The following is a 13089-nucleotide window of genomic DNA, read 5'->3' as shown; positions in this document are numbered from 1 at the left end:
AAAGTGAAATTGAAACAAATAAAGTGTTTATTTATTTTGCCTTTCATTTCCAGGTACAAAAAGCTCATCTTAATAATGTTAATAATAAAGCTATTTAATCCATAAAATGAAATGACGGCAATGCTACAGTGTTGATAAATATCAGATTAAAAGCATATTTTTAAGTCTCTCAGAACTATTACTCTATTAATTTCTGTTCATGTCAATTGCAAGTACCAAAGTGCAGTTCCTTCATGTAAAGAAGATGCAAAATTCAAAGTGAGGTTCACTCGCCTTCTTTTCATTCAGAGGTCAACAACAAACCCTTCGGTGCTCATTGAATTGCAAATACTGCTCACAATACTTGAACTCATACCAAACCTCCTTCATAAATATTAACAATTCTCATTTTACAGGTGAAACACAATTAGAAAAGAACATGTAAGCATATTTTACTTGCATAAACACCATTAACTTCAAAGTGCCACAAATGCATTCTCCCAAGCACCCTCCATCTATTCATGCACTTAGAACAAAATCAATATATAGCCTTTGTTGTCCATCATTCTAGAACCTTAATAAGATAATCCCATGAGTTTAATCCTTGGATCACTCATAGTAGAGCACTTCAAGAAAATGAAGCCCTGTTGACAGGAGCCTATATAAGAGGATCAGGCCAGGAGACCGATATCATTGATTTCAGCCGTTGCGGTTATCTAAAGTGCCGTGCAAAAAAAATGTCCAGCAAAATTTACAACTCCATGTCCAAGAGCTTGTCTATACAGAATGCGCAACCATTGGTCACATAGTCAAAGGATTGGAAAGTGCTACCATTTCCAGGACTTGTAGCCTTCGTTTATAATGTCCAGTCTAAACTGTCAAGGTCCAATTTTGTCCGACTTTTTCTGCATCAGTTTGCAACACCCTGTGGAGCCTCAGGTATCAGAGAAGCAAAAAAGGCTTTGAAAAACACCCAGGCTGTCCATAGGATGGGTGGTCTAACTGGGGGAACAGGCACTGCCGTCATGGCCGGTTCAACAACACCGGCACCCTCCACTTCAGCAGGGGGCGGCACCTTCAAAACAAAACGAGAATAAATAAGCACATATATGCCTACACACTCCACGTATTCAAGTAAAACTAATTATTTTCTCATTTGCGTTCTTAAAAGTAAACTATGTCTCACAGGTTCTGGATGTCTATCCTCATTTTGGTTTTGTTCGTTCTGAATGACCTCTGGTGCTGGCTGATTGTGGGGCCTGGCTTGGGGTCTCCGTCTAAAAGGAAACCAGCCAGCTGTGTGTCTGAAAGAGAGAAAAAGAACCATTAGAATAGCTCCAAAAAGGCATTCAGGCCTCCATGAACTCCATTTCCATTAAAATGACAACATGCCACAAAATAGACTCTGCTCATTTATACATTACTAACTAACGAGAGGTGGCTCAGACCTTTATGGCAGGTTGGGTCAGGTTTGTAACATGGAGGAGATCAGATCATCACACTGAACACCCTCAGATCAAGCTAATGATTGCTGGAGTGCCACGCACTAGTCTGCAGAGCAGTCAAACTGCCATGTTTGCAGAGATAAAGTAGCAGACGTTAATTTTTACCAGTCTGAGAACCTCAGTTATAACAGCCGGAGATTAACAAAATGAATCCCAGAATACCCCAACTGATCTGCAGTCATATACAAGCAGATATTTTCTTTCTGATCAGAGAGAACCCTGTGTCCTTCTGCTCATTTCCGCTTGCATAAACTACTCATTCCTTTCACACTGCTCAGTAATGCATGTGAGTTTGTACGCTGACAAATGGCTCAGAGCTTGAAGTTACATAACTGAGGGTGTAACTGTTTACAGACTCCATCAAGAACCCATTTACAGATCCCACACTTGCATTCTATGTATTATAACACTCACATAGAGATACTACTCTACAATTCAGTGGCACCACAACACAAAACATACAGCGAAACCAAATAGTCTGATTTCTGAATTAATTACTTCTAAGAGGTGCTCATTTTTGTGAATCAAAGCTATACAGCACAACCAGTGTAGTCCATTTCTCAAACAAATGACTCTTATGAACTGGTTCTTGTTAGTGAATCAAAAACATACAGCTTGACTAGTGTAGTCCAATTCCCGAAAAAATGACTGCAATAAACTAGTTCTTTTTAGAGAATCACAAACCTACAGCACGACCAGTGTAATCCAAATCCCCAAAAAATGACTAAAAAATCATAATCACAAGTTTGTTTACAAAAAACATTTGGTGTTAAGTTCAAACTTACAGATACATAATAACCAGGCTGCTCATGACCAGGATGAAGCGGCTCACGCTGGAATAGAAGTACACAATGCTCAGGAAGACACCCAATCGGGATGCGGTGTACACCCAATCTAGCCAATCGCGGTTCATGTCCTCCTCGTCTTCCATCACAGGACCACCCTGTGCATTCATTCGCAGATTCTGATTGGCTCCCTCTGGGTTGATGAATGCAGGAGCTGGGGCATTCTGATTGGCTGGCAGGTCGTTGATGGGGCCTTGATTTGGTAAAGCTGCAGGTACAGCAGCTTGATGAGGGCCAACAGGGAGTGAGGAAGCAGGGGCGGCCATTGGAGTGGAGGTGGCGGCTGTTATGGCCGCGTGACTGAAAGACACATCACAGCATTAAACACAGTCAGGCGGTTCATTTGCAGAATGAACACCAGTGTAATACTCTAGTAAACCTGTACAATTAATCATAAACCAAATCATGATATTGGTTTTTAATTTAAATAACTGGAAGTGTAACTGGAATCTATAAATATTAGTACTGTAATTTTACAGTTGTTATGTACAAACAAGTTATTTTATTATATAATATTTCTTAATTACTCTTTTTTTATTTTACAGGGAAATACAAGTTTGCAATAATTAAATATTAAAATAATATGATAAGAAATACCAGTTTGCAATATCAAGCACCATAACGAGCTGTTTTGTACAGCTAAAAATAACTGGAAGCTATAAATATTAGTATCTGTAAGTTTACAGTTATTATATACAATCAAGTTATTTTATTATATAATTTTTTCCTAAATACGCTTTATTTTACAGGGAAATATTAGAATAGTAATACATTTCTTTTTCTGTTTATATTTTGTTTAGTAATAATAATACAGTTAAAACTGGCCAAATTGTAAAGCCCTACAAACAAGCATTTTAAAATCGCAATTCAATTTTTCCCCAATAATTGTGCAGCCCAATACCGTAGTATGTCTACGTAGGGTGTACTTACTATTGCATGTAGTACTGGCGGGCATACATCTGCTGCAACCACAGGAGCTGTTGTGGACTGTAAAGGGAGTACGTGGGAAAGGCTGGGTGGGCCATCGCTGCTGTTACAGGCCTGCAAACGAAGGTGAAAATGTAATTAACTAGTACAAAACACTACACAGTTTACACATTAAAGGGGTCATATGATGCGATTTCAATTTTTCCTTAACAATAATGTACAGTATGTGGAAAATAATGTGTTTTTTTAACTTTAAACCGCATAAACATTTCATTACACCAAATACACAAAATAATGTTCTTTTTAGCAGCATCATATGACCCCTTTAACATTCATACACTTTCAATACTCATTGCACTGAATTTTAATTTGAAGGGAAAAGACAGGAACTCACGTAGACGTGTTAATGCTAGTGCCAGGCCAGGCGGCATGACCTCGCTGTCTAAGGCCGTCCGTGGAGGGTACAGATGCCACGGATGGTCCTGAAGACTCTGAGCTTTGGCTAGCAGTTAGTGGGGAGGGCTGGGAACTCTGCTGCTGTGTTGATGTCACCTACACCCAAGAAAGAAACATATTTGATTTTTGAGTAAGAAAACCAGAACAGGTGCAAGAGACTATGAAACTTCATTTGAAAACTGCTTCAGTGTTTGGTTTATGCAAAAACAGATGCAGAAAGGAACAGGAAGCAAGCAGCTGTGTGGTGATATCTCCACCCAACTGAAACAAACACAGCCTTCCCTTGAGAGACAGTAGGCCTACATATCTGTACAACATACAACATATTGCAAGCTGATCAAACATACTGCCTTGAAGCTAAATTCAGGACTTGACAACTAATAAGCGGAATGTCTGTTTTGACATGTACCACTAAATAAGTCTTGCCACTTGGTAAAAGCCTAAAATAAATAGTAGATGGGAATAACACACCTTGGGTCTCACTCCAAGTTGGGCAGCAGGCTGGGGTTTCACAGCACACACCAGGTGAAGAGTGGGCTTTGTCTCTGAAGGAACCTGTATAAAAAAAAAACGGTAGTTTTTTTCAGTACATTTGGCAGAAGCATGTGGTAACATGCTTTTTGATGTGGCAACGACATGCACCAAGGGAAACATTATTAGTGTAAGATAATTAAAAACGTCATGGCAAACTTTGTTTACAGGTCTGTTGTTGAAGTCATTTGTCAACCCTGAAATAAACAGAAAGCATCCTCACAGATAGCAAAGTCCCTCACCTTTGAGAAAACATCTCTCAGAAGCAGGTTGTCCTGAAGCAGCTTGCCTGAGTAAATGAGTCTTTGGTCTTTCTCAGCCTGTGAAAATCAGTCCAAATGTCAAACATGGCCTAGAAAGTCCATTTACACCATGATATTTATCTTGTGTTTGTGAGAAGTAAAAACATTTTTAGAGGAAATACATTCAGTGTATCTCTTCACAATCAAAGTTTGCACACGTAACGTTACCTACTGAATTTGTGTCCATGTAACGCAAATAGCTACACAGTACAGAAATAATGTGCTAAATTATTAATTACCTAACAATATGAAAGCAGCCTAGAGACTTACGGAGTGCAAATTCATCTTGTTTATAGAGGGCAAATGATTGACAGTCAGTTACTTCCAGTAGCGTTCAGCCATACTGGCGCTGTGTTGTCTGTTGAGGAATGCTAACGGCTCTCCAAGTGTAAAACGATATCTATAGGATAAGAAACCAATCAAAACCTACCGGGTTGGTGGGATAAACCTTGGAAAGATGACATTTGAGGTCTTTCACGGTCCAGTCCACGCGCACTCCATCGATCAGCTGATCGCCGTGAAACTGATTAGGCGTTTTAATGACCAGCGAGATCGTCGCTTTATCCGAGGACTCCGAATTTTCCATTTTCTTTCTTAGTCAAACCAGCTAGAACTATATTAAGAAACGCATAAAATATCTACAATAATATTCGAAGACTTCGCGACTCGATCAGTCAATAGGACGATATACGATAGTGAAAGGTAGAGAGAGGTTCCTGGTTCAAGAAGTTTCGGGTTGGTCATAAGCCATGAAGTATTTGCGTGTGTTGTTCCAAACACACGGTGGCCGCCTGTGATTGGCTGAAACGAGCTCGTGTTCAGACTTTGAGCCTGTCCTGAAGGCCCACGCACTGCGCATGCGCACTGAGGAAAAAGCCGTCGGAATTTTTTTTTTTACGTTGTTTGCTGCAAATGTTGTGATTGCATCAGATGTCTAACGTCCTATGCTGTTACGTACAGTTTTACAGAAATATGAGGGTATGTTTCATGGTTTTAATGTGTGTTGTAAGCAGTGGTGTAGTGGTGCCATACTCTTAATTTATGCCTCCATTGTTTTAAGCGGCCCAGCAAAGGATGAACACCCTGTGTTATAAACAGTGACATGTTAAACATGTGGTCTTGCATATTTAGTTCACCCCAAAATGGGCCAGTAGTATTTGCACACCGTCAATTAACTTCTGCTGCTTGACTTCATGAAGTAGGCTAAGGATTATTATGAAATTAATATAAGCCAAGGTGCAGATTTTGCACTAAATAATTCAAATAAAATAAGTAGACTGCAGCAGCTAACATTTTGTCAGAACCTCTAGTAAATAGCATGCTATTTTTTTAGTTGCCTGTTCAGAATCGTGGGAGAATCGTGATCTCTATTTGAAACAAAAAAATTGTGGTTCTCAATTTATCCAAACTTGTACAGCTCTACTGCTGTGTGTGACTGACTGTTTCTCCTATGACATACAGTGATGGGCAAATGGTAATTTAATAATACACAGGGACTTAGCCATCATTTCAGAAGTGAAGGGGACAGAAGTGTCAAATTTAATACTTTATTTTGACAGGTTTTATAATTATTATTATTATTATTATCCTATCTCTTAATTTTAATTGGCTAAGAAATCAAATACACTGCTGGACAATAACCAATAATTCGTAGGCCTATTCTATAATATTTTTCCTATGTTTTCCTAATGAAAATGTTATGATTTGTTCATATACTACAAACACTTGGTACGTCATAAGTTATTACTTCTATACTTCAGCACCACTGCACAGAAGACTCCACCTCCTCCCGGCGACCAGGTGATGATGCTGTCCCCGGACAGCGTGAGGAGATCCCTCAGCAGGATCCAAAGAAGTCGTCTCCATCCTGCTTCAATGACTACCGTCCAGTTGCACTTACCCCCATCCTCATGAAGTGCTTTGAACGGCTAGTCATGCACCATATCAAGTCTGCCCGCCCCCCCTCACTGGACCCCTTCCAGTTTGCATATCGGTCCAACCGCTCGACAGATGACGCCATCGCCACTACCCTCCACTCAGCACTCACACACCTAGTCTGAATAAGCTCTTTTGCACTACAATCATTATATCTGCACTGTTGTTTACTTCACTGGTTTGCACTCTATCTGCCATGTGCCGTGTGCTGCTTTATATATTTTTTTACATTTTACCTTATTTGTATAATTGTATAGTTGTATTTTATATTTAAATCTGTATCTATCTGTATTTATGTTCTACTGTTAGTGTTATCTGTATGCACCAAGGGTCTGAGAGTAACGCAATTTCAATTCTCTGTGTGTATGTGCTGTACATGTGGAAGAATTGACAATAAAGCAGACTTGACTTGACTTGACTTGACTTCTACGAGTCTGTTTTGGACTTTCTTCCTCTGGCTTCCAATATGAATGAAACACAGGCTGCCAAGGCACTTTAGAGGCTCAAGTCCCATGTTTTTTTGATTCGAGACCTATTAAATAAACTGTTTTCTAACATAAAATTAACTTACCATTAAAAGTAGCAAGTTCAAACACATAAAACTTCTGCTTTCCTATTTAAATAATTGTTTTGGTCTGTCCCCCGTCATACCTACGTTGTAAATTATTTAAATAAAATTGAGTTGATTTTGACTGAATGCAGGTTAAACAGCTTGTTTTCAATGACTAAACAAATTAACTTTACCTAAGTGCCATAAAGTAAAATAACACTCTTAGAATTAACAGATTTACATAAGTAGTCATTTATTAAATATAGTCAGTAATATTATAGTTGTCATTAAAAAGAAAAAAAAAAGTATATACATGCAGATTGTTTGATAATTGATAATCAGAATAAACAAAGATTCTTGTAAATTAAGTACAAACTTAATTTGTGGTTTTAAGAGGAAATTGTTTGAATACGGTCTTTTGTTTGAATTATTATTTCAGGAGAAAGTACATAAGATCTAAATCAGTAAAAAACGAATATTTTTGAATATATACTGAAAAAAAAGGTTAAACCAATTAAGATAAACACCTTATTAACATCAAAACAAGTATGAAACACAGTTTGAAAGTATGTAAATCTGTCATGATTTTAACATGTCATTAATAAGTTGAGTTTCTTTTCATCTGATGTACGTGTGTGAACAGTTTTGTCAGGAAAATGTGGTGTTCACTGGCAGTACATCGTCAGCACATTCTCCTGATTGCCTCGGACAAGAAGAACTGGAGGTCGAAGGTCACGTGACACAATCTCTAGCCAAGCCATGTAAAGGGCACTTGGACATGCCCCTCTTCGCGCCACGGGCATCGTTCTGCCAAACAAAAAAAATTGAGAAAAACTTAAACTGTTAAACTGGTTGATCACCGTTTTGCTTTTATGTAATCTAAATGACATCATGGCACCACATACTGTATGAATAACACTTACACAAGAATCAGTGCAGCATCTCTTGAGTAATCTTGAATAACTTAATTTAAGCGTATTTGTCGGAAGGGCTGCACAAACATGGGACAAAATGTTTAAAACGATAATGCATGGCTTATAAAGAAAGTAGGCTACGTATCCGAACACCATCATTTGAAATACCTTAGTTCTGAACGTTTCCATTTCCTCATCAGACACCATCCAGGAGAATTCCTTTGTTGTCTCATCGGCTTCTTCACCATCCTTTTGGAATGAACTTACTCTATACGGAGCTATGATATCTTAAAATCTTTTAATGCTGTTTCAGTAATTTGAGGACAGAAATACATTTGTTTTCATAAGAATATACTTTTCATTAGTTTAAAAGGTCAATGCAGAAAGTTGTAACATGAATGGAAGGAATGAAACTGTACTGGTCAGACTGTGGTTTTCCATTGAGGTCCGGAAGGACTTGAATATCTTGGAAACCCAGACGGAACCTGCTGATCAGAGCTTTGAGCCTGTAAATTGACAAATGCATGCTCTTTTTAATAAACATTGAAATTTTGAGGACCAATTAAATACATTAAGTAAAAATTCATTAAATAAATTAAGATATTAAGTTTTTAGGTATATATTAATAAGTAAAATAAAAATATATATTATTAATAAATTGTATGTACTATGTGATTAAATATTAGTATAACATTTAATATAATTTGTCAATATATCATTAAAATAAAACATACAGTACATATACACACTGCTGTTCAAGTTTATTAATAAATGATGCATTACATTTATCAAAAGTGAGAGTAAAGACTTATACATTGTAAAAAAAAAAAACTATTTAAAATAAATGCTGTTCTTTTGAACTTTCAGTTCATCAGAGAATCCTTAAACAATGCATCATAGTTTCGACAAATATATTAAGCAGCACAACTGTTTTCAATATCGATAATAATAAGAAATGTTTCTTGAGCACCAAATCAGCATATTAGAATTATTTCTAAAGGATCATGTGACACTGAAGACTGGAGTAATGACTGAAAATTCAGCTTTGTCATCACAGGAATAAATTCTATTTTAAAATAGATTAAAATAGAAAAGAATTAAAAGAAGTTGTAATACTATTGCACAATATCACTGTTTTTACTTTATCTTTGATTGAAAATGCAGCCTTGGTGAGCATAAGAGACTTCTTTCAAAAACATTTTAAAAAAATCTTACAACCCAAACATTTGAACTTTTGGTAGCATATATTTATATAATATCTTTAACACGGACATGGTATTATAAAGTGTCACCACTAAAAGTATCACAGTTAAGGTTATGCATACTCTTGTTTCTGCTCATCAACCTGCTGAGCTTCACCTCCAACAAATACCCTCACTTTGCATCTGCCCCAGCGCTTCTTACGGGTCAAGAGGTAAGGCACTAATAGTGTCAGACCTGATGACACAATGAATTAAGACATGTTTTTTCCACTATAAAATCTTTAAAAACTAACACATTATTTGTATATCAATTTAACTCACCCCCATCATCAGAGAGCCAATACACCTCAATGTTCTTCTTATCCTGTCTAGTCTGAAATACAGTGGTTGGCTGGTACATGGCCATTAGTGTCTCAGGGTCCACTGTAATACAGGAGATACAAATGTTTTGGCAAAATATGAATAGAATAGATTCAGTATTTTAAGAGTTTGGATACACACTTGATGTATCAATTGTGGGTGGTGTAGTAGTTGAGCTCCTTGTGTCAAGTGCTTGTTCAGTAGATGTCTCAAACCCTAAATTCACTACAGTGAAAGGAATTTTCAGAAATTAATTGCACATAAACAGTAGAAAATAGTTAGAAAAGAAGTTCTGAAACTATCCATACCATGTGCTTGCATTGTTTGACTTATGTCAAGGCCCTCCTTCATCCGAAGAACACATACACCATATTGCAGGTCAAATGCATCGCTAAAAACATATGGAACGGTCACATGCCTTAAGTTTTCTTATCAGAATTAGAATCAGTAACTGTATGATATACATACTGCAAAATTCCAATATAGTTTTCAATGTTGCTTGGTTGAGCTTTACGCCAGTTCTTCTTAAATCCCGTCACTAGGACATTAGGCTTCATCCGACCCAAACCCGTACTCTGGAATAGAACCATCACAAACAAACATTACCAGACTCATTTTGGTGGTACACCTTCATCAGAAGCTGAAAATTGAAATAAATTATGTTTGTTATAGGTTAGAATATGAAGCGTAGTGTATTATGGGTATTATGGGTGACCTGCAGTAACATCTGTACGCCAGCGCGAAGGTCATCAGCCACTACAGTGTGGTAGAAGGTCTTCATGCGGCGCTTGTTTAACCACTTTAAATGCGTACTGATTTTGGCTGAGTCCACAGTGCCAGGTGAGGGCTCGCCCTGTCAATAACACAAAGTCAGCCAGAGACAGAATGGGTGTTTGGGAGAAAAGATTAAAGGGGTCTTTGGATGCTACATGCACTTTTACAAGTTGTTTGAACTGAAATGTGTGTTGGCAGTGTGTGTACACAACCACCCTATAATGATAAAAATCCACCCAGTGTTTTTTTTTTTAATCTACTAAAATCTTTACCCCTTTCTCAAATCGAGCCGATCTCAGATGCCTGTCTGTGTTACGTCACAAAAACAGGCCCCTCCCACAATAATTTGATTGACAGTAGCGTTTCAGCAGACTGGACTGGCGTCTTACCTTAGACCCGCTCTGAGTGAGCTGTCATCAGTCCGCCATTGTTTCACCGCCGGAGCAGATGTAGACAAGAATGACTCTTAAGAGATTGAGGTGTTCTGTTGTTGGATGTAATAATGAACATAGCAGTCGTCATTTACTCCCGACATCTGAGCCGCTGAAGACGCCGTGGATTACGTTTGTTTCTGAAGGGAATGCGCCCCCGATCTACATAAATGCGTCTACTGTATGTTCGCATGAATCATTCGTGATCCATCTTCACCTACAGAAGAAGTGAGTATAAGGTTTTTTAATGAATCTTTGCAAATCGCCTTTACTAATAATGTGCTAATTAGCAAGTTTCACGATGAATGCGGCTAAAGTAAACAGTCCCTCAGAGAGCAGCTCGGAAGAGAGGGGTGGGGTCAGCAGAGCTCATTAACATTTAAAGGAAAATGCTACAAAACGGCTTGCTCTAAAAAGAATTGTTTCTGACAGGGTAAAAAAGGTGTTTTTTACGGAGCCCCTAAAGGGACATGGTGGTGGAAAAAAATCCGATTGAGTGAAAAAATTTGGGGTGGGAGGAAAAAATTTGTCCGATTTTTTGCGTTCTCTCGCAAAACTTTTGCGTTCCCTCGAGAAACTTTGCGTTCCCTCGCAAAACGTTTGCGTTCCCTCGCAAATATATTTGCGTTCCCTCGAGAAACCTTGCGTTCCCTCGCAAAACGTTTGCGTTCCCTCGAGAAACCTTGCGTTCCCTCGCAAAACGTTTGCGTTCCCTCGAGAAACCTTGCGTTCCCTCGCAAAACGTTTGCGTTCCCTCGAGAAACCTTGCGTTCCCTCGCAAAACGTTTGCGTTCCCTCGAGAAACCTTGCGTTCCCTCGCAAAACGTTTGCGTTCCCTCGAGAAACCTTGCGTTCCCTCGCAAAACGTTTGCGTTCCCTCGAGAAACCTTGCGTTCCCTCGCAAAACGTTTGCGTTCCCTCGAGAAACCTTGCGTTCCCTCGCAAAACGTTTGCGTTCCCTCGAGAAACCTTGCGTTCCCTCGCAAAACGTTTGCGTTCCCTCGAGAAACCTTGCGTTCCCTCGCAAAACGTTTGCGTTCCCTCGAGAAACCTTGCGTTCCCTCGCAAAACGTTTGCGTTCCCTCGAGAAACCTTGCGTTCCCTCGCAAAACGTTTGCGTTCCCTCGAGAAACCTTGCGTTCCCTCGCAAAACGTTTGCGTTCCCTCGAGAAACCTTGCGTTCCCTCGCAAAACGTTTGCGTTCCCTCGAGAAACCTTGCGTTCCCTCGCAAAACGTTTGCGTTCCCTCGAGAAACCTTGCGTTCCCTCGCAAAACGTTTGCGTTCCCTCGAGAAACCTTGCGTTCCCTCGCAAAACGTTTGCGTTCCCTCGAGAAACCTTGCGTTCCCTCGCAAAACGTTTGCGTTCCCTCGAGAAACCTTGCGTTCCCTCGCAAAACGTTTGCGTTCCCTCGAGAAACCTTGCGTTCCCTCGCAAAACGTTTGCGTTCCCTCGAGAAACCTTGCGTTCCCTCGCAAAACGTTTGCGTTCCCTCGAGAAACCTTGCGTTCCCTCGCAAAACGTTTGCGTTCCCTCGAGAAACCTTGCGTTCCCTCGCAAAACGTTTGCGTTCCCTCGAGAAACCTTGCGTTCCCTCGCAAAACGTTTGCGTTCCCTCGAGAAACCTTGCGTTCCCTCGCAAAACGTTTGCGTTCCCTCGAGAAACCTTGCGTTCCCTCGCAAAACGTTTGCGTTCCCTCGAGAAACCTTGCGTTCCCTCGCAAAACGTTTGCGTTCCCTCGAGAAACCTTGCGTTCCCTCGCAAAACGTTTGCGTTCCCTCGAGAAACCTTGCGTTCCCTCGCAAAACGTTTGCGTTCCCTCGAGAAACCTTGCGTTCCCTCGCAAAACGTTTGCGTTCCCTCGAGAAACCTTGCGTTCCCTCGCAAAACGTTTGCGTTCCCTCGAGAAACCTTGCGTTCCCTCGCAAAACGTTTGCGTTCCCTCGAGAAACCTTGCGTTCCCTCGCAAAACGTTTGCGTTCCCTCGAGAAACCTTGCGTTCCCTCGCAAAACGTTTGCGTTCCCTCGAGAAACCTTGCGTTCCCTCGCAAAACGTTTGCGTTCCCTCGAGAAACCTTGCGTTCCCTCGCAGGTGTTTTGTTGTTGGATGTAATAATGAACATAGCAGTCGTCATTTACTCCCGACATCTGAGCCGCTGAAGACGCCGTGGATTACGTTTGTTTCTGAAGGGAATGCGCCCCCGATCTACATAAATGCGTCTACTGTATGTTCGCATGAATCATTCGTGATCCATCTTCACCTACAGAAGAAGTGAGTATAAGGTTTTTTAATGAATCTTTGCAAATCGCCTTTACTAATAATGTGCTAATTAGCAAGTTTCACGATGAATGCGGCTAAAGTAAACAGTCTCTCTGA

The 13089-nt window shown here is 39.8% G+C and overlaps 1 protein-coding gene and 1 pseudogene across 2 annotated transcripts; both read right to left on the bottom strand.

Moving 5' to 3' along the window:
• Positions 1–15: 15 nt before the first annotated feature.
• Positions 16–5332, bottom strand: LOC107672290 (homocysteine-responsive endoplasmic reticulum-resident ubiquitin-like domain member 1 protein). 2 transcript variants are annotated; one of them, XM_016465425.1, is made up of 8 exons: positions 4976–5332; positions 4486–4563; positions 4184–4267; positions 3651–3808; positions 3260–3370; positions 2270–2629; positions 1166–1283; positions 16–1054 (listed from the first exon to the last, which is right to left on the bottom strand). In XM_016465425.1, the coding sequence occupies exons 1-8, from the start codon at positions 5129–5131 to the stop codon at positions 890–892; spliced, it is 1230 nt and encodes a 409-aa protein (XP_016320911.1). In that variant the 5' UTR covers positions 5132–5332; the 3' UTR covers positions 16–889. The 2 variants fall into 2 exon arrangements, with proteins under 2 accessions (XP_016320911.1, XP_016320912.1); XM_016465426.1 differs by lacking the exon at positions 4976–5332 and adding an exon at positions 4816–4915.
• A 2363-nt stretch (positions 5333–7695) lies between these two features.
• LOC107672185 (solute carrier family 12 member 3-like) overlaps positions 7696–13089 on the bottom strand; it is a 12616-nt pseudogene continuing 7222 nt past the window's right edge.

The sequence above is a fragment of the Sinocyclocheilus anshuiensis genome, unplaced genomic scaffold (genome assembly GCF_001515605.1).
Source record: "Sinocyclocheilus anshuiensis isolate Anshui unplaced genomic scaffold, SAMN03320099.WGS_v1.1 scaffold997, whole genome shotgun sequence".
Lineage (NCBI taxonomy): Eukaryota > Metazoa > Chordata > Actinopteri > Cypriniformes > Cyprinidae > Sinocyclocheilus > Sinocyclocheilus anshuiensis.
The sequence above is the reverse complement of the archived record's forward strand: the minus strand, read 5'-3'. Positions and strand labels throughout refer to the sequence as shown.

Coding starts and splice junctions, on each gene's coding strand:
- LOC107672290 (XM_016465425.1), bottom strand. CDS start 5,131: ATGGAAAATTCGGAGTCCTCGGATAAAGCGACGATCTCGCTGGTCATT. Junction 4,268..4,485: donor TGAGAGATGTTTTCTCAAAG/GTGAGGGACTTT, acceptor TTTTTTATACAG/GTTCCTTCAGAGACAAAGCC. Junction 1,284..2,269: donor AGCCTGGTTATTATGTATCT/GTAAGTTTGAAC, acceptor TCTCTCTTTCAG/ACACACAGCTGGCTGGTTTC.